Source organism: Triturus cristatus, chromosome 1_2 (assembly GCF_964204655.1).
Source record: "Triturus cristatus chromosome 1_2, aTriCri1.1, whole genome shotgun sequence".
In the NCBI taxonomy this organism is placed as follows: domain Eukaryota; kingdom Metazoa; phylum Chordata; class Amphibia; order Caudata; family Salamandridae; genus Triturus; species Triturus cristatus.
Window position 1 is genome coordinate 320,227,763 of NC_140580.1, and position 20,441 is coordinate 320,248,203.

The 20,441-nt window shown below is 50.7% G+C and overlaps 1 protein-coding gene across 2 annotated transcripts in view; it reads right to left on the reverse strand.

The window, feature by feature from the left end:
* Positions 1-20,441, reverse strand: part of SEC31B (SEC31 homolog B, COPII component) — a 1,155,786-nt gene that overhangs the window by 401,002 nt on the left and 734,343 nt on the right. For both annotated transcript variants that reach the window (XM_085603885.1, XM_085603887.1), the window contains exon 20: positions 12,484-12,685. In XM_085603885.1, coding sequence (XP_085460011.1) covers positions 12,484-12,685 — 202 coding nt within the window. The remainder of the gene's footprint in view (positions 1-12,483; positions 12,686-20,441) is intronic.

The following is a 20,441-nucleotide window of genomic DNA, read 5'->3' on the forward strand; positions in this document are numbered from 1 at the left end:
CCAGGCATGCAGAGCCATGCAAGATACTGACCACTGGTGCATTGAAAACTAGGGCCCTGAAAGGGATGACCTAAACCCTAGAAATCAGTTCGCAGAACGGGGAGGATGGGTGGGGCGGTAAGGAATCTATCACAACTAATGTTTCTTACAGATATATCGTTACCGAAGGTAAGTAACTTGTTCATCTGGAAGAAACACATTGTGATAGATTCCTTACCTTAGAATAGATACCTCAGCAATACCAATCCCGTTGGTGGGTCTGCGAACCAAGATCACACCAGGAAGTCCCAGAGAACAGAACAGCCAAAGAACCCATCTCTCCAGACTTGGCTGTCCAGGCAATAATGCTTAGTTAACGTGTGCAACGAGGCCCACCTGGCTACCTGACAGATGTCTTGCAGGGGGACACCACGTCCCAATGCAGAAGAGGCTGCAGTTGCTCTAGTGGATTGAGCACGCAGCCCGAACGGAGGATCTTTCTTAGCCAAAGCGTAACAGGCTTTGATACACAAGAAGACCCAGCGGGAGATAGTCTTCTTGTGTACCGCCCGACCTTTCTTGGTGCCAACGTAGCCAACAAAGAGTTGGTCATCCACCCGGAACTGTTGTGTGCAGTTGAGATAAAATGAAAGAGCACGATTTAGGTCCAGACGGTGGAGCCTCTCTTCCTCTCTGGAAGGATGCGGAGGCGGAAAGAAGGTGGGCATGGTAATAGTCTGCCCAATGTGAAAAGCCATAACAACTTTTGGCAAAAAGGACGGATGGGGCCTGAGCACAACCTTGTCCGGATGAACCGACAGAAAGGGAGGTTTACAAGAAAGAGCCTGGAGCTCACTCACTAGCCTAGCGGAAGTGATGGCAACCAGGAAAGCAGTCTTCAAGGTCAAAAGACGAAGATGAAAGTTGTGAAGGGGCTCGAAAGGAGCACATATAAGTAAGAACCAAATTCAAGTCCCACTGTGGCATCACAAATGGAATAGGAGGGAAAAGTTGTGTAATGCCTTTGAGAAATCTATTGACAAATGGGCACTTGAAAAGAGAGGGCTGATCAGGGAGCCTGAGAAAGGCCGAAATGGTAGAAAGATAACCTTTGATAGTTTCTAGAGCAGAGCCCTGCCGGGCCAAAGAAAGAAGGAACAAAAGGACCTCAGAAAGAGAGCAGAAAGGGGATCCTTGTTCCACCTGCAGGCGTATACCACTTTAGTGGAGGGACGCCTGGCTGCCAGAATGACATCACAAACTTTAGGAGGCAAGTCGAAAGGAATCAACTGCCGCCGTTCAATCTCAACGCAAAGAGGTGGAGGCTGGACAGGTTCAGGTAGAGGGCCTTCACCTGCTGCTGCGACAGAAGATCATCCCGAAGAGGCAGTCGGATTGGGAGATCGATGCTCATATTGAGTAGCTCGGGATACCATACTCTTCAAGCCCAGTACGGAGCCACAAGGATGACTTGGGCCCGGTCGTGCCTGATCTTCTTCAGCACTCTGGGGAGAAGTGGTATAGGTGGAAAGGCGTACAACAGACCGCAACTCCACTCTCGTCGAAAAGTGTCGCCGAGTGAGTGCCGCCTTGGAAATTCCAACGCGCAGAACTGATGACATTGCACGTACTCTTCGGTGGCGAATTGATCTAACCAAGGCTCTCCCCACTGCTGAAAGAGACCTTGCGCTACCTCCGAGTGAAGACCAGGGCCGGACTGGGAACCAAAACTGGCCCTGGCAAAGAGCTTGGCCGGCCCCCCTGGGCCGGTTTCAGCCGATTTTGTTACAGGGGCCGAATTTGCAGCTATGCTGCAAAAACGGCCCTGTAACAGAACCGGCCCCCTGGTGAAGACGCCATTCGTGATCCTGCGACCGAGTTTGTCCGTCCTGGCGTTCAGAGAACCGGCCAGGTGTTGAACCACCAGGAAAATGCCCTGATGTTCAAGCCATGTCCAGAGGCGCAGAGCCTCCTGACAGAGGGTCCACGACCCCACCACGCCTTGCTTGTTGCAGTACCACATGGCGGTGGTGTCTGTGAACACCTGCACTACTCTCCCCTTGACAGAGGGAAGGAATGCCTTTAGTGCAAGTTGGATCGCCCGAAGCTCCAGATGGTTGATATGGAGCTTGGACTCCGCCGGAGACCAGAGGTCTCTGATCTCCGCCTCTCCCATGTGGCCGCCCCATCCCAGGAGGGATGCATCCGTCACCACTGTAAACTCTGGTTGGGGAAGGGAGAGGTATCTGCCGTCGACCCAATGCCGGTTCGTGAGCCACTACTGCAACTATCGTGCAGTGCCCTCCAAGATCTGGACATGGTCAGACATGTTCCCCGATGCTGCGCCCACTGGAACTTCAGGTCCCACTGCAGAGCCCGCATATGTCATCTGGCATAATCGATCAGCAGGATGCAGGAGGCCATGAGGCCCAGCAGCCTCAGGGTCACTCTGACCGAAACTCGGGACACAGGCTGAAAGATCGGAATCAGAGCCCGAATATCCCGGACTCGCTGTTGGAGAGGATAGACCTGAAACTGCGCCATGTCCAGAACCGCTCCGATGAAGTGGAGCTTCTGAGAGGGAATCAGGTGCGACTTCGGCACGTTGATGGAGAACCCCAGCAAATGCAGGAGGTCGGCCGTAGTCTGGAGGTGGGAGACGACTGTCTGGGGCAAGCCCTCCTTCAAAAACCAGCCGTCGAGATAGGGGAAGACTGAAACCCCTGATCTGCGCAGATGAACTGCGACCACCGCCATCACTTTCGTGAACACCCGAGGGGCGCTGGTAAGGCCAAAAGGGAGCATGGTGAACTGAAAGTGTTCGTGCCTACCGTGAACCGCAGGTAGCGTCGGTGGGCCCGCAGGACCGGGATGTGGAAGTAAGCATCCTGCAAGTCCAGCGCCACCATCCAGTCTTGTGGATCGAGAGCAGACAAGTCCTGATCCAAAGTGAGCATCTTGAACTTCTCTTTGCAGAGGAAGCGATTGATGTTCTGGAGGTCTAAGATAGGACGCAGGCCCTTGTCCTTCTTTGGCACCAGAAGTAGTGGGAATAACAACCACGACCTACTTCTGGCGTCGGAACACGCTCGATCGCCCCCTTGGCCAAGAGGGCCACAACTTCCTGCTGAAGAAGCACCATGTGATCCCCCGACATGCGGTGGTACCGAGGTGGCATGGCTGGAGAAGTAGTCTCGAAGGGGAGGAAGTAGCCCCTTCGGACTATCTCTAAAACCCACCCGTCCGATGTGATGGTGCGCCAGTGAGGGAGCTGATGGCGATGCCTGCCGCCCACTGGTGTTTAATGGGCCTGCAAGTTCGGACTAGGAAGGCTTGGAGGCAGTAGTGGCCGGGGTGGAGGTGGACTGACCCGCCCGCTGGCTCCTTGGTCCGCCACGGCGGAACCCGCGTCCACGGCCGCGCTAGGATTGTTGCTGCGCAGGCTTGTGGCTCTGTTGCGAACGCTGTGGGGCGCCCCTTCCGGTGCCACGAAAGGAGCAAAAAGCAGAAGGCCGAGGAGGGCAGACTGAAGAGAGTCCCAAGGACTTGGGCATAGCCCGTGAGGCCTTAAACCTCTCCAACGCTCTGTCTGCTTTGTCGCTGAAGAGGCGACGGCCATCAAAAGGCATGTCCATAAGTGTGCTCTGGACATCCCCTGAAAATCCAGTTATCTTCAACCAGGCGTGGCGACGAATCGCCACAGTCGTTGCAATCGATCTGGCCAGTGAGTCGGCGGTGTCTAGGCCACAACGAATCATGAACTTAGCTGCGTCTCTCCCCTCTGCAACAGCCTGGGAGGGAGCTGTCCGGGCCTCCTCCGGACACTGAAGCAGCACTTGCGCCACCGTATCCCACAGAGAGTGGGAGTAACGGCCCAAGAGGCATGCGGTGTTCACGGACCGCAGAACAGAACTAGCGGAAGAAAAATTATTTTTTCCGAACTGATCCAGTTCTTGGATTTCCGATCCGGTGGTGAGGAAGGGAAGGCGGTTGGAAAAGCAGAGGCTTGGACAACCAAGCTCTCGAGGTGGGGTGTTAGGAGAGGAAAATGGGGTCACTCGGAACCCGGCGATGGCATTGGACCACGTTCCTATCCACAGGAGCCCCTGTAGTGGGCCTGGACCAGGTGCCCAAAAGAATGTCGGAAGGTGCTTCGATGAAGGGGAGCAGCGGCTCCGCAGAAGTAGCTGCTGGCTGAAGCACTTCTGTCAGGTGGTTAGTCCTGATGGCCACAGTAGAGAGCACGAGGTGTAGAGCCTCGGCCACCCTACGCAACACCACAGCATAACTAGCGCCCTTCTCCGAAGCCATGGTAGGAGGAGACAGCATGCCAAGGTTTGGTGATGTATCCAGACCACTGGTTTCCCCCAACGCCTCTGCCAAGTCCTGTTCACACTCGCAATCAGCTGCGAGAGGGTCCTCAGACCCCTCCCAGTCCTCCCCTTCCTCCTCAGGCCGCTCCACAGGCCTAAAATAAGGAGCAGGGACATGGGGATAGAAATCCCCGAGCAACGTCTAGAACGGCATCGATCGACGCCGGCCCAACACCGCATCCCCTTTGGGGCTGAAACCGGGGTCGACGTTGTCCCGAGGAGTGGGTGATGAACAAGTTACTTACCTTCGGTAACGATGTATCTGTAAGAAACATTAGTTAGTTAGATTCCTCACCTTAGAATATCCCCAGGCGTCAGACTGGATCCGGAAGATTTTTCGTCAGCAATACCCCTTGCGCGTCGCTAGGCGTCGTCTGCGGCTCCGCGTCCGTCGTCGGCGTCGTGCGCCGGAATGACGTCGGAGTACTTAGACGCCGCCCTCGCGCCCTGACGTCAGTTCTTGTACATAGCTTTCCGCGCCAGGAACGCAGAGCCATGCAAAGACCGACACTGGTGCCAAAAATAAAATCTAGGGGCCTGAAAAGGATAACCTTAACCCTAGATGTCAGTTCGCAGAACGGGGAGGATGGGTGGGTCGGTGAGGAATCTAACTAACTAATGTTTCTTACAGATACATCGTTACCGAAGGTAAGTAACTTGTTCATCTGAAAGAAACACGTTAGTTAGATTCCTCACCTTAGAATAGATACCCAAGCAATACCATCCCCGGTGGTGGGTCTGCGAACCAAGATCACACCAGAAAGTCCTGGAGGACAGAACGGCCAAAGAAGCCATCCCTCCGGACTTGGCTGTCAAGGCAATAATGCCTGGCAAACGTGTGTAGCGAAGCCCACGTTGCCGCCTGACAGATGTCCTGCAAAGGGACACCTCGTCCCAAAGCAGTAGCCGCCGTGGCCCGAGTAGAATGGGCGCTCAGCCCAACAGGAGGGTCCTTTTTTGCCAAAGAGTAACAAATTTTGATGCACAAAACGACCCACCGAGAGATGGTCCGTTTGTGCACCGCTTTCCCCTTCTTAGCACCCACGTATCCAACGAAAAGTTGGTCGTCCACCCGGAACTGCTTTGTGCGGTCCAAATAAAAGGAAAGCGCACGTTTTGGGTCCAGACGGTGGAGCCTCTCTTCCTCTTTGGAAGGATGCGGAGGCGGAAAGAAGGTGGGCAAGGTGACAGACTGCCCAAGATGAAATGGAGTCACCACTTTCGGAAGAAAGGAGGGACGAGGCCGAAGGACAACCTTGTCCGGATGAACAGACAGAAAAGGAGGCTTTGAAGATAAAGCCTGGAGCTCACTCACCCGTCTAGCCGAGGTGATGGCTACCAGAAAAGCAGTCTTAAGAGTCAGAAGGCGAAGAGGACAATTGTGAAGAGGCTCGAAGGGAGCGCACATCAGGAATGTCAAGACCAGATTCAAGTCCCACTGAGGCATTACAAAAGGGACAGGAGGGAACGTGTGAGTAATGCCTTTTAGAAAGCGTGTAACCACAGGGGACTTGAAAAGAGAAGACTGATCAGGAAGCCGCAAGAAGGCAGAGATGGCAGCAAGATAACCTTTCAAGGTGCCCAGGGCAGAGCCCTGCCAGGCCAAAGAAAGAAGAAAGAGGAGAACCTCAGAAAGAGGGGCGGAAAGGGGATCCACAGCCTTTGCTGTGCACCATGCCACAAATTTGTTCCACCGGCAGGCGTATACCGTCTTTGTGGAGGGACGCCTGGCTGCCAGAATGATATCACAGACTTCAGGAGGTAAGTCAAATGGCATCAACTGCCGCCGCTCAATCTCCACGCATGGAGGTGGAGGCTGGACAGGTTCGGGTGGAGGACCGTCCCCTGCTGCTGCGACAGAAGATCCTCCCGAAGGGGCAGATGTATCGGAGGATCGGTCAACATACTGAGTAGCTCGGGATACCAGTACCTTCGTGCCCAATCCGGAGCCACCAAGATGACTTGGGCCCGGTCGTGCCTGATCTTCTTCAGCACTCTGGGCAGAAGTGGTATAGGCGGAAAGGCGTACAACAGACCGCAACTCCACTCGTGACGAAAAGCGTCGCCGAGCGAGTGCCGCCTTGGAAATTCCAACGCGCAGAACTGCTGACATTGCGCGTTCTCTTCGGTGGCGAATAGATCTAACCAAGGCTCTCCCCACTGCTGAAAGAGACCTTGCGCCACTTCGGAGTTCAGACGCCATTCGTGATCCATCATGCACCGGCGGCTGAGTTCGTCTGCTCTGGCGTTCAGAGAGCCCGCCAGATGTTGAACCACTAGGGTGACGCCCTGGTGTTCCAGCCACGTCCAGAGGTGCAGAGCCTCCTGACAAAGGGTCCACGACCCCACCCCACCCTGTTTGTTGCAATACCACATGGCGGTGGTGTTGTCCGTGAACACCTGCACAACACTGCCCCTGACAGAGGGAAGGAAGGCTTTCAGTGCAAGCCGGATCGCTCTCAACTCCAACAGGTTGATGTGGAGACGAGACTCCGCCGGAGACCAGAGGCCTCTGATCTCCGCCTCTCCCATATGGCCACCCCATCCCAGGAGGGACGCATCCGTCACTACGACATGCTCCGGTTGGGGAAGGGAGAGGCTTCTGCCCATGACCCAATCGCGATCCGTGAGCCACCACTGCAACTGCTGTGCAGTGCCCTCCGAGATCAAGACATGGTCGGACAGGTTGCCGTGATGCTGGGCCCACTGAAACTTCAGGTCCCACCGCAGAGCCCGCATGCGCCGCCTGGCGTGATGCACTAGTAGGATGCAGGAGGCCATCAGCCCCAGAAGCCGCAACACTAGCCTGAAAGATGGGAATCAGGGCCTGAATATCCCGGACCCGCTGTTCCGGTGGATAGACCCGGAACTGCGCCGAATCGAGAACTGCTCCGATGAAGAGGAGCTTCTGAGAGGGACTCAAGTGTGACTTCGGCACGTTGATGGAAAATCCCAGCAAATGCAGGAGATCCGCCGTAGTCTGGAGGTGGGAGACGACTGTCTGGGGCGAGCCCGCCTTCAACAAGCAGTTGTCGAGATAGGGGAAGACTGGAACCCCTGATCTGCGCAGATGAGCTGCGACCACCGCCATCACTTTCGTGAACACCCGAGTGGCACTGGTGAGGCCGAAGGGGAGCACGGTAAACTGAAAGTGCTCTTGGCACAACGTGAACCCCAGGTAACGCCGGTGGGCCGGCAGGACGGGGATGTGGAAATATGCATCCTGCAAGTCCAACGCTACCATCCAGTCTCCAGGGTCGAGGGCAGCCAGAACCTGAGCCAAAGTTAACATCTTGAACCTCTCCTTCCGGAGGAAGGCATTGACGTTCCGGAGGTCCAAGGTAGGCCCCCTTTGCCCTTCTTGGGAACCAGAAAGTAGTGGGAATAACAACCACGACCTACTTCTGGGCTCGGAACGCGCTAGACGGTCCCCTTGGCCATGAGGGCCGAAACTTCCTCGTGGAGAAGATTCAAATGATCCCCCGAGATACGGTGGTGCTGCGGTGGCATGGCTGGAGGGGTCGTCTCGAAGGGGAGGGAGTAGCCCCTTCGGACGATTTGCAGCACCCACCTGTCCGATGTGATAGACCGCCAGTGGAGCAGGTGATGGCGAACTCTGCCGCCCACTGGCGTGGAATGGGCCTGAAAGCTCGGACTAGGAAGGCTTTGAGGCGGATGCTGCCGGGGTGGATGTGGGCTGACCGCGTCGTCCTCCAGAACCGCCTCGGCGGAAACCACGTCCGCAACCGCGCGCAGGTTGGTTCTGCGGCTGGTGGCTAGGCGCACGTGAGGAGGCCCCCCTTCCTTGGCCACGAAAGGGGTGAAAAGCGGAAGTTTGCGATCGCGGGCCGAGAGGCCCAAGGACTTGGCCGTAGCCCGGGAGTCCTTAAAGCGATTCAGCGCACTGTCCGCTTTCTCGCCAAAAAGGCGAGTGCCATCAAAGGGCATGTCCATGAGAGTGCTCTGAACATCGCCCGAAAAGGAGGTGGACCGCAGCCAGGCGTGACGTCTAAGCGCCACTGTGGTAGAAATTGCCCTACCCAGCGAGTCCGTAGTGTCAAGCCCACATCGGATAGCGTGCCGTGCTGCATCCCTCCCATCGGCCAGAGCCTGGGTAAGTCGTGTCTGGACCTCCTCCGGACACAGGGGCAGCACGTCCTCCACCGCATCCCACAGAGAGTGGGAATAACGGTCCAAGAGACAGGCGGTGTTCAAAGACCGCAGGCCCAAACTAAGGGAAGAGAACAGCTTCTTGCCAAACTGTTCCAGTCTCTTGGAATCCCGGTCCGGCGGAGCGGTCGGGAAGGAGGATTGGGAGGTAGAGGCCTGGATAACCAGGCTCTCGGGGGTAGGGTGTTGGGACAGAAAACTGGGGTCGCCCGGAGCAGGGCGGTGGCGCCTGGCGACGTTCCTGTCCACAGGAGGAACTGTGGAGGGCTGGGACCAGGTGCCCTGCAGAACGTCAATGAGGGCCTCATTGAATTGCAGCAGAGGCTCAGTGGAGCTTGCTGCAGACTGAAGCACCTCAGTGAGGACGTTAGTCCTCACAGCCACGTCAGGTAGCTCGAGCCCAAGGGCTGCGGCCGCCTTGCGCAACACCACAGAGAAAGCTGCGCCCTCCTCCGAAGCCACAGTCGGAGGAGAGACGAATCCAGTGTCCGGAGAGGTATCCAGGCAACTGGCCTCCCCCAGTTCATCTGCCCAGTCCTGTGACATTTGAGCCTGAGCGGCCATAGGATCCTCGGATCCCTCCCAGTTGTCTCCATCATCCGATTCCTGGTATACAGGAGGAAGGTACGGAGCCGGGCGGTAGACATAAGGTGTCTCTAGCGGCGCCGAACGCGGCGTCCATCGACGCCGTAGCGGTGCCGGGCCCGGTGCGGGACTGAACTGAGGCTCGACGTCGAGCGGAGTTGGCGTCGGCGGTGGTACCGGTGTCGACGCCGGCGGAGGAGGCGTGACGAGGTCGACCGGCGTCGGCGGGGACTCGGGAACGGGTCCCTCGGGCGCTTGCGGCGTCGAGGCCGGAGCCGTCGACGGCGCCGGGGCCGGAGCCACCGGCAGGCAAGGCAGCCCTGTCGGGTCCGCGGGGCCCGAAGGCGCGGGTATGGGGACTTGCTCCGCCGGAGCCGCGGGGGTGGAACCACCCTGACACTCGGCCGAGTCGCGCGACCGGCGAGGGGAGTCCGAAGAGCGGTGTCGCCTCTTGGACTTCTTGGAATGCTTCGACTTACCCGAAGACTTGGATCCCGACGACCGATGGTGACGTCGGCTGCGGCTCCGCGACCGATCCTTGGACCTCCTCCTGGACCGGGATCGAGAGGCGCGCGGAGCCGAGTGGCGAATCTCGAGAAGCTTACGGGACCGCTCCCGTCTAGCCTTCGAGGTCAGGGCCTTGCAGTCGGAACACGACTCCGCGTCGTGGTCGAGGCCCAAACAGTACAGGCACCGGCGGTGATGGTCCGTAACCGACATCAGGCGGTTACACTCAGCACAGGCTTTAAAACCAGGCATCCTACCGGCACCGGAGTCAAGACAAGATCAAAAAGGATCGAAAAAGTTAGTCAAAAAGTGACTAAAGGGGTAGCTCTCCCGGATCTGCGCTTACTGGCGCGGAAAAAAGAAGAACTGACGTCAGCGCGCGAGGGCGGCGTCTAAGTACTCCGACGACGTCATTCCGGCGCACGACGCCAACGGCGGACGCGGAGCCGCAGATGACGCATAGCGACGCGCAAGGGGTATTGCTGATGAAAAATCTTCCGGATCCAGTCTGACGCCTGGGGATATTCTAAGGTGAGGAATCTAACTAACGTGTTTCTTTCAGATGACGGAAGTAGTGCCGGTGCGGTCGACGTCGGTGGAGTTGTTATGAGGTCAACCGGCGCAGGGGAGGTACCACCTGCACCCTCAGCCGTGTCAGGTGACCGGCGAGGGGAAGTCAGAGAACAATGACGTTTCTTCGACTTCTTGTGCTTCGCCTTACCTGACCCCGAGTGCGAAGACTTAGATCCCGAATATCGATGATGAGGACTCCACACACGGTCCCTCAACCTCCCCCGGGGACTCGAACGGCGCGGAGCCGACTGCCAGCCCTCCAGCAGCTTTCGGGACCGCTCCCGCAAAGACTTCGGCGCCAAGGCCCGGTAGTCGGGACAAGACTTGGGGTCGTGGTCGCGCCCCAGGCAGAAAAGACACACTCGGTGCGGGTCCGTCACCGACATCATGCGGTGACAGTCCTCGCAGGCCTTAAAACCGGGCATCCTAACTGCACCACGAGTCGAAGAATCGATGGAAAAAATAGAGACAAAAAGCCTAAAAAAATCAGTCAAAAAATGACTGGAAGTATCTGCTCTTCCCAGATCTGCACTTGCTGGCACGGAAAAAGAAAGAACTGACGTCAGGGCGCTGTCTAAGTAGCGGACAAGACGTCATCTTGGCGACCAGGACGCCAACGATGGATGCAGAGCTGCACGACGCCACCTACCGACGTGCAGGGGTACTGCTGACGAAAACTTTCCGGATCCAGTCTGACGCCTGGGGGTAATTCTTAGGTAAGGAATCTATCACTATGTGTTTCTTTCAGATGCATGTGTCATGATTCTGAACATTTCCATTCTGAGACGTGTTCAGCAACCAAAGGTTTAAAATCTGCCTCAGGCCTCCATGGTTCTTGGGAACCTGGAAGTATAGTGAGTAGCATCACATCTCTGCCCTGCTTCGGCTCTATGACTAGACTGGGCCACTGGCAAGCAACAGCAGTGCCTCCTTGGAGAAAGTAGAGGCATAGTCTGTTGAAGTCATTGTTGAAACTGGGGAAAAGTGAAGAGGGGGTCCTTGTTTCTTGTGTTCAGCAACATGGAGCCAAGTGCATCAGGGAGCATTTGGATCGAACTCTGGAGGCTTACTTTGTACGAAGACACCACTGACAGATGTTGTATGACCAACATCTTTTTGAGACACATTTTGAAAAACAGCCATAAACACTGCCAATAGTGTTGGAAAGCAAAAAATGTTAGTTAAAAACAAAAATAATAATAATAATCTGTAAGCACACACCTCTGGAACCACGTCGAAAGGCGAAGAAAATTAGGACCTTCCATCAGGGCACAGAGGTGGCTCCTATATGTGGCTTCTTGTTGTCCATGTACGGAGGCAGGATAGAGGAGTTGTGACAGAGAGAAAAAGACACCTACCGGAACTATTGCAGGAATTTTCAGATCTAGTCTGGTGGATGAGGAGATTCACAAGGTAAAGAGTCTGTATTTTTAAGTATCCACCAGAACCAGAACTAATTTATTGAGTGTACCGATTAAGTAGTTCATAATCTCTGTACACGTGATTAGATACCCTAGGTGTTGTCGACATTGTAGGGAAGTATAAAATAAGGAAATACTGAGAAGAAATACTATCCTGCCAATGATCTCTGTACTTGGTACTTAACCTGTAATTCTGGGAACAAAGTTATACGACTAATAAAAAACATTTGAAGAATTTATTTCTGATACTGCAGCCAATTTAATACAATCTATGATATGATCCATCCCTAAAGGAATAAGGTATTGAGGCCGATCTGCATTTCTTTCTACTGAGAAAGAGTACAGCATTCGCAAACACATATATTGGAATATGGATACATTGGAATTCATTTTGTATAAAGACCTTCATCTTACGAGCTGTCGAAAATTGTGGCTTGCTAACGTATACCCTTGCTTGTCCTCGAGTTTCTCAGAAAACTCTCTCTTGTTCTTCTGTTATCTATGTGCGACTTGTGTACTTTCAGGCAGACGTTTTAACTGACTTCCAGGGCTGAGCTTATATGTGCTTGTTTGGGACGATAAGCATGAACTTTGCATGCACAGTTTGAGGATGAGTCAGCTTGTTTAATATTAACTTAAGTAATCAATAATGTATAAATAAAATGACACTGTCAACGAAAGACGGAGTTACTTGGGAACCAGTCATTACGCGACTCTCAGCTCGAGTTTAGAAATAATTATCTACGATTGTGTCATGAACTTGTGCACATTTCCTTTTTTAGAAATTAAATAATTATTTTACACTACGAGTTCTGAACTTTGTTTTTTTTTAGTTTTGCATTGCAGACCGTTAGCATATTTTCTGGCACACTCACCTGGGCCTGCAGTTTGTGCATGTATCTGTGGGTAAACTGGTAAGGCTTCTGGTCTTGAATACATTGTTTGTGATTCAGTGGTACCAAAGTAAGGCATTCCTGTGGTAATGACGACCGAAGATGGCAATGGCTGAGGTGCGAAAAGTGAAGCTGTAGATGGCTGAGTAAGAGACTGTGAGCTAAATACCGGCTGGTACAATGCCTAGAAGACAAAAAGATAAAGCTATTACAGAAAGTAAACTATTTTCAGAAGAAAACTTTCTTCAATTGTGGTATTTAATGTTCAAAGTTATAAAATGAGAGTTTTGAAGAATAACGGTTACCCGACAATATGTGTACCTTCACAGATTACACCCCCCCCCCCATTTAATATGGCATAATTACCAAGTTACTTATCTTTGGCAACACTCTTTCTGGTGAATACTATATCCAAACTCAGATTCCTCACCTTCAGAATATCCCCAAGCATCAGATTGGATCCTGAGAATTTTTCAGAAATGCTCCCACACTCCAGAAGGTGGTCTCATATGGCCTCCTAATGACTGTACTGCCACCGAAATGACGGAAGAGCCACATATAACTGTTACGCCTGGGAGAAGATGTTACTTTCTTACCTCACCCTTCCATTCGCATCCAGAGCTGCGTTTCCACCTAAGTAGGTTTATCAGACAACTTCAAAATCTTTTCCAGTGCTCTAGAGAATGGTGTCACCACTGAAAACAATAGGATTGAAACTACTGACACTGCAGAAAGCAGATGCTTGACACGGGCCAGAACAAGGTCTGTCTGTGGTGCTTGGGCTCCGAGGAAGACAGTTGTTTGACATGTTTGCCCTCATGCATCCATAGGAAGTTGGGACTGGGAAGTGAAACTCTGTCATCGAGCCCAAGAAGAGGGCACCATCTAAGCATAGGTCCTGTTCCAAGACTAGGGCCTGGAACCTGTCCTGGCCTCAAGGCAGCTCCTGAATATAACGCACTTCTAGTCAAAGTCTTCAAAATCAAAGTCTAGACACAAGCGAGACTCAACCGAATCCTGTAACTCGAGATCAAACGAGAAGGTGTGAGGGCGTCCTGGTAGAGTTCACATTCCCCCAATGCTTTCAGACTCTGAACCGATCCCACAGTTGGCCTGGCATGCCCCAAATTTCACAGGCCATACTGGATCTCACATGAAAAAACAACATGAGTACCTGGGCATAAGTTGGTGGTCCATTCTCTAGCGCTCAGTGAGTGCACACGCTCCTGGCATTCTTTTGAATTGTGTTATATCTTGGTACAGTGTGTTTCTTCCTATTTACTTCTCCACCAGTGGAACACTGGGTGATGATGTCATGTGGAATGTTGATCTGTGAAACACACAGTTAGAGATGGGCTGAGCGCCTGGCTGGCTGCTCCTGGTGGGGCTCTTCACTGGCTCTTTACTGCTTAACTCTGGCTCTACACTGGCTGTATACCTGATCCTGTAACTAACCTGAATAAATCATCTGAATCATACCTACCAGTGTGGACTTGATTACTACATATTTTTGGCGACGAATTTAAACGAAGAACCTGCTTCTGCTACCTCTGCAACCTTCAATGTCAAGTCTACAAGTCTGGAGTACCTTCTAGCAAGCTAAAGCAACTCAAGGAACTACAGCTGCGTTTATTCAAATACCTGGCACATCATAGCCCCACCAGTGACCACTACAACGGTCGCCCTCAACTCTACAGTGCCAGTTCCGGTCTCTACTGCAGCTCAAGTCTCTGTTTGCTGTACTTACAGCGTCTGTTTAGTTGCAGATCTAGCCTGACATTGATGAAAGCTTGTGTCAGGTGCTGTGCCCTCAAGAGAGGGTAAGCCTGTGCTCTGCTGTGCCCTCAGGTGAGGGTAAGCCTGTGCTCTCCTGTGTCCTCAAGTGAGAGTGAGCCCAACGCCTGTGTTTTGTGCTGTGTCTTCTGAGGGTAAGCCTCTGCTGTCTGCTGTCCGCTCAAGAGAGGGTAAGCCTCTGCTCTGCTGTGCCCTCAAGAGAGGGTAATCCTCTGCTCTGCTGTGCCCTCAAGATAGGATAAGCCTGACACATTTCAACGTTTTGTTCCTGTACTGTTCTTTCAAGGTAAACCTTTGCTGTGCTGCTGTGCCCTCAGGAGAGGGTAAGCCTGACCATCACCAGTCCCTTCAAGAGACCACAAAAACGTTTTTTGCGCAAAATGAATATGGCGCTGTATCTGCGTTATTTCTACATGACCCTGTGTCATGCTTTGGGGTTTGGTAACAGTTTTCAACATTTAAATTATTCAAGAACAGTTTCTGTTGCCTTCCCCTCGCTACTGCCTTCCCAAAATGGATCGTTAACTTTGTACATCGTATGGGGCTTTGGATGTCAAGGAGAAATGAAGCTTTCCCCGAGTTTGTGTGAGAGGAATCGGCATGTTTTATTTCGGCGCAGGCATTTTTTTTCTTTTTTTCACATGGCACGTGTGGTGGACGCTTGGTATTTCGAGATGTGCGGTGAGTTTATCTTTATTTTTTTTTGCCCCAGTTGCATCCTTGATATGGCAGTTCAACCGTCTTGGTTCTGTGTTAAAGCGGGGGCGCACGAGCCATGCGAAGCACGCGCTTACCTGTCCACGCTTCGTGTCGCGCGTTGTTCATTCTGTGTCCTCACGTCACCTCCATCACGGAATCTTCTTTCTTCAGTGTGTCGGCTTGGTGCACGCTGATGCCGGGAGCCACCCGGTGCAGCGTGAGTAAACGTGCCATCATCTTGGGATTTGGGGTCATTTACATGAATGGATTGATCACGGAGTCATGCTGCCAACCACGTTTTGACAACCACGTGTCAATAAAGTTGTTTCAAGTCTACTTGGTCAGCGCAGCCGTCGTGGGAGCAAGAATTATACACTCTCTCGTTATCGTTTGCCCGCTCGTTAATTTTCGTGAACAATGAGCCTTATTTGGTGACTGAGTGTATTTGTTTTTTAGTTCCATGTTAGCGTTTTAAACAATTGCAACTTGCTTGTATTTATTTCTTCTAATGAGCAATACATACATGAAAGGTTTATCGGGGCACAAGTGTCTTTTAAATTACAAAAGTGTTTTGTTTTATTGTGGGTGGCATTATTTTCTCGAGTGGAGTGTAATTTTGTTAAAAAATTGTGAACAGTTGTTGTACGAAATTTTGATGGTCTAGTCTGCAATTTATATTTATACACTTCATACAAAGTCGTTTTTTTTACACAGGATGTGTTGTAGTTAACTTGATGTTTTCTAAAACTGCTCAATGACATTTTAATTGTGCGATGTGTCAATTTCCAGAACCAGTTAGGTTGCATTTGCGTTACATGGGAGCAGTGGTCACACAGTGCACATTTGGTGTGTCAGTAGGTTATTAAATTACTACACAGTGCACAATCGTGCACAATCTATGTACCTCTCCGTGAGGTGTGTTTTGGGGTTTGTCCCACTTTTGTGTGCACATTAGTTGACCTCTAGTCGAGGTGCGTCGCACGGACGTGTGTCCCGTGTTTCTAGGCACAGTTTCTTGACCTCTCCGGAGGTGTGTTGTGGGGTTTCTCCCCACTATCCTGTGCATGTTATTTTTGTCCTGTGTGTAAATCGCCCTGCGTCTCATGTTTGGACTATGTGTAATCCGCCCAGCGTCTCATGTCTTTTGTTATGTATAAGTCGCCCTGCGCTGCATTTGTTTTTCTGTGTATAAGCCGCCCTGCGCCTCACGTTATGTCTATGTATAAGCCGCCCTGCGCTTCATGTGTTTTGCGTTATGTGTGTAAGCCGCCCTGCGCATCACGTTATAGTTGTTAGTATAAGCCGCCCTGCGCTTCATGTTATGTATGTATAAGTCGCCCTGCGCTTCATGTTTTTTTCTCTTTTGTGTGTAAGCCGCCCTGTGCATCACGTTACTGTTAATGTAAGTCGCCTTGCGCTTTAACTTCATGTTCACTGGGTGCTAAGATCTTTCTTTGTTGTTTTACCCAGTGCTGTTAAAAAAATGTTTTGTTATCTTTAATTCTACCACAGGGAAGCATGATTAATCTTACGCATTCTTCGTCTTCTCTGTCATGTTGTTCTTACTGATGTGATTGCTCTCTGTCACACCCACCTGGCCAGTTGGAGTGCAGAGGGAGTACTCATTGACGTTTTTTTTTCTCATTTGTAGAAAGGAGGATGGGAAACAAGTTAGGTTATTTGTTTCTTTAAGACCTTTGCTTGTTTTCTGTTTCCTTATGAACTTTGCTTGTTTTCTCTTTTCCTACCTTCGCTCTGTTCGCCCTTGTATCCTTCTATTTAGTTTGGTTCTTCTGAGCTCTTTATCTGATTCTTAATTGCTTTGTTTGGTTTTCGTTTGGAAGGAAGGAGGATATGTTATATCTTGGTACAGTGTGTTTCTTCCTATTTACTTCTCCACCAGTGGAACACTGGGTGATGATGTCATGTGGAATGTTGATCTGTGAAACACACAGTTAGAGATGGGCTCAGCGCCTGGCTGGCTGCTCCTGGTGGGGCTCTTCACTGGCTCTTTACTGCTTAACTCTGGCTCTACACTGGCTGTTTACCTGATCCTGTAACTAACCTGAATAAATCATCTGAATCATACCTACCAGTGTGGACTTGATTACTACATATTGCAACTTCTATATGATGAGCTGGCTTTCAAAAAGTTCATTAGGAGACCAGCAGCAAGTGATCAGTCATTTAGTTCCTACACCGCAAATAAGCTGCAAACAGCTCCCTAGTCATGTGCCTGATAAGAGGCCATCTGCCTACACCTTCTCTCACAAAGAAGTACACAGAATTTTGGTAACCCAAATATATTACAAAGCTCAATTACCTTTACAATCTGAGAAGTATGGACCTGCTTGGCCCCTCTATTTATATCATACTTTTGGCAATGAACAAAACACTCACAGAGTTGACCCTTGAGGTAGAATCTATATGACAAGAACATCTGCTTATTTGTCAGGCACGGGTCTCCACCAACATTTCTCATTTGGAGAACAGTGTTTCTGGTGGCTGTATCCTTTTGAAGAAGAGAAAATGATTGACACATTCTGTCCTCATCCTTTCTTTTAACTGTTTCCTTACGAAATAAAGTTAAATCGATTGAAGCCTTACTTTTCACTAACACTTATTTCAGATTTCCTGTTGTTGCAGGTGTCACACTACCTTCCTTCTTTTCTCCTCCTTCTCCTCCCTATGCTTCTGTAGAAGAAAGGATACTTGTGCAGACCGCACCCTAGAAGGGCTCTCAGAGATTAGAAACACAGGAAAAAGAGGGTGGCCGGCAATTGTTTCGTTCGTTTCAACTGTACCATGTCAGGAATATGTGACAGGAAATCAATAATCCCTAGATAGATAATTGTTACAGCAGAGATACACACAAGTGGAGACTTTTCAGGGCCATTGGGCAAGAGGAAAGCTACTCATGAGGTGTTCCGATTCTACCCATTTACCAAACATGAATGTGATTCTCTTTATAATCCTTCTCTAAACCTACTGTCTTGATACAGAGGAATAAAAACAAGCCTAATTTAGCACAGCAGTGATATGGAGTCTAATTGCCTAATCTGAATTTCACACGTGTCCTTAACCATATACTGAAGCTTAGAGAGCATATCTTATAAAGAATCTGCAATAGTAAGAATCCATCAGGAGAACAAGCTAACTTTGAAAACACTTTCGGATAGATGCAATAGCACAGAATCCTCTTGCACTCACCCCTCCCTTTCCGAGAATAAGTTTACCTTTCATTTTCTTTTATTGTGTTTTGGTCAATCCTTTGTATTTTGGATTCTGTGGGGGAGTGGGAACACCAGATGGAACTGGTACTTTTTTATGGAACCCCACAGTCACTTACAGAGAATCCCCCTACACAACAAGGGAGTCAGGTCTCAACTCCCTGGTCAGAGAATCAGAAGAGAGCCATACTCTATAAGACTGGATCTGAACCAAAGGCAGAACTGAGCTAATTTACCAAGTGCAAGTTCATGGTGTCACAGGAAGAATTGGAGACTAGAACCCCTGGTCCACCCAAAGCAAGGGAGACTATGTCAGAGTGCAATTGAACTGGAAAACTGTGCCCAAAAGAACATACAGGCTCGGCATTTTGCTGCAATAGAAGTTTGGGGCCTTGCCAAACAGACAAGAAGCCATTTTGTCTAAACAGTTCAATGGAATACCTAAAGTAGAAGGTGATCTAAGATCCCATTTTCCTAGGAGTTTAAAACCCTTTTCCTGGACAACTGCAGCTGGTTCTAGCTAGAACAAGTCATCCGGAAGGTGCATATACATAGTCTTTCCACCTGGTATTTTCCACTTTCCCAGGATTACTCATGCCACTTGCACATGGCAACTGAGGTGCCCTCTACAAGACAATAGTCAGCAGGGCAGAGAGGAATTCTGCCCTGAGACAGTGTATATACCTTGTATTCTAGTTACGGTGCATTTTTATCTTGCATTCAAGCGGACAGTGCAAAACGGGGCACCAGTTGACTTTTCTACAAGGTCAAGAAACAGCAGCTATGCGAGTCAGCTGCTACAAGCGTTAGATGGCAAGGTGCACACAAGGCGGACCAGGATGGTTGCACGATAGGCTTCCCAATCTGAAGGAAGAAAAAGGAGTAAAAACATAAAAGGCAAAAGTAGGTCAAACAACCTAATGTATATGTTTAAACTAGACAATTAAAAATTAAAGACTATTTTCTAGAATGAAACTTGCTGTAAAAGTCTTTTAAAAATATTTAGAAAAAAGCACAACAAGGGGACAATTGGCAGCTATATTTGTCTTTCCCACTCAGATAATGATTTGGCCAGTGGCAAGTTTTTCTCTGTGGCAGGCCTGTACATGATCTCCAGGTACTGCAACACCATTTTTCTGCTCTGGAAGCAGAATTAATTTGTATTTTAATTTCTCAAATGTGACTTAGAGTATCCATAAGAATAAGTTACTTATCTTTTGTAACAATCTTTCTGGTGGATTCTCTATCTACAAGCAGATTCCTTAACTCAGAATTACTTTCAGGCACCAGACCGAATCCGGAAAAGTTGAACAGCTTTCTTGTGCCACTAGGATTTGCCATGGCTCTGACTTAACCCCCAATGCCACGCCAGCATTCTAATATCAGTTCCCATACTTTTTTCGAAGTCATTCGAATGAAAGACCAGATTGATAAAATTCACAGGAAAGTACTGCAGAAACTAGCAATCTTATTACACATTTGACAGGACTCCTCAGACTGGGGAGGCGAATCAGTCAGAGCGGAATCTGCAGGTAGATGGAATATCCATTATTGAATCAATCAAGCAATCAGGGGTTTGTAAAGCACAGCTACTCACCCACAAGGGTCTCAAGGCGCTGGGTTGGCGGTTCTGTTGAGTGCTGGGATCATCCGAAGAGCCAGGTCTTGAGGTCCTTTCTGAACAGAAGCAGTGTAGGGACTTAAAGGAGGTAGAGGGGGAGGTCGTTCCAGGCCTTGGCTGCGAGGTAGGAGAAGGACTTTCCTACCATTCTGGTCTTGTTGATGCCTGGGATGGCGGCCAGAGAGAGGTCAGCTGATTGGAGGTGTCTCTTGGGTGCGCGGAAGAAGAGGTGGTTGTTTAAGCATGCTGGTCTAATGTTGTGGAGTGCCTTGTATGCATGAATGAGGAGCTTGAAGGTTATTCTTCTTTCGATGGCGAGCCAGGGGAGATTGTGGAGGTGTTGGGTGATGTGGTTGGGACAGGGGATGTCTGGGATCAGTCTGGCTGCAGCGTTCTGGGCAGTCTGGAGTTTGCGGAGTAGTTTCTTGTTAATTCCGGTGTAGAGGGCATTGCCGTAGTCCAGTCTGCTATTAGTAAGAGCGTGCATGACCGTTTCACAGGATTCGAATGGGATCCATTTGTACGTTTTTTGGAGTATGCGGAGGGTGTTGATGCAGGCTCAGGATACGGCGTTGATCTGGTGGCTCCCCGTGAGC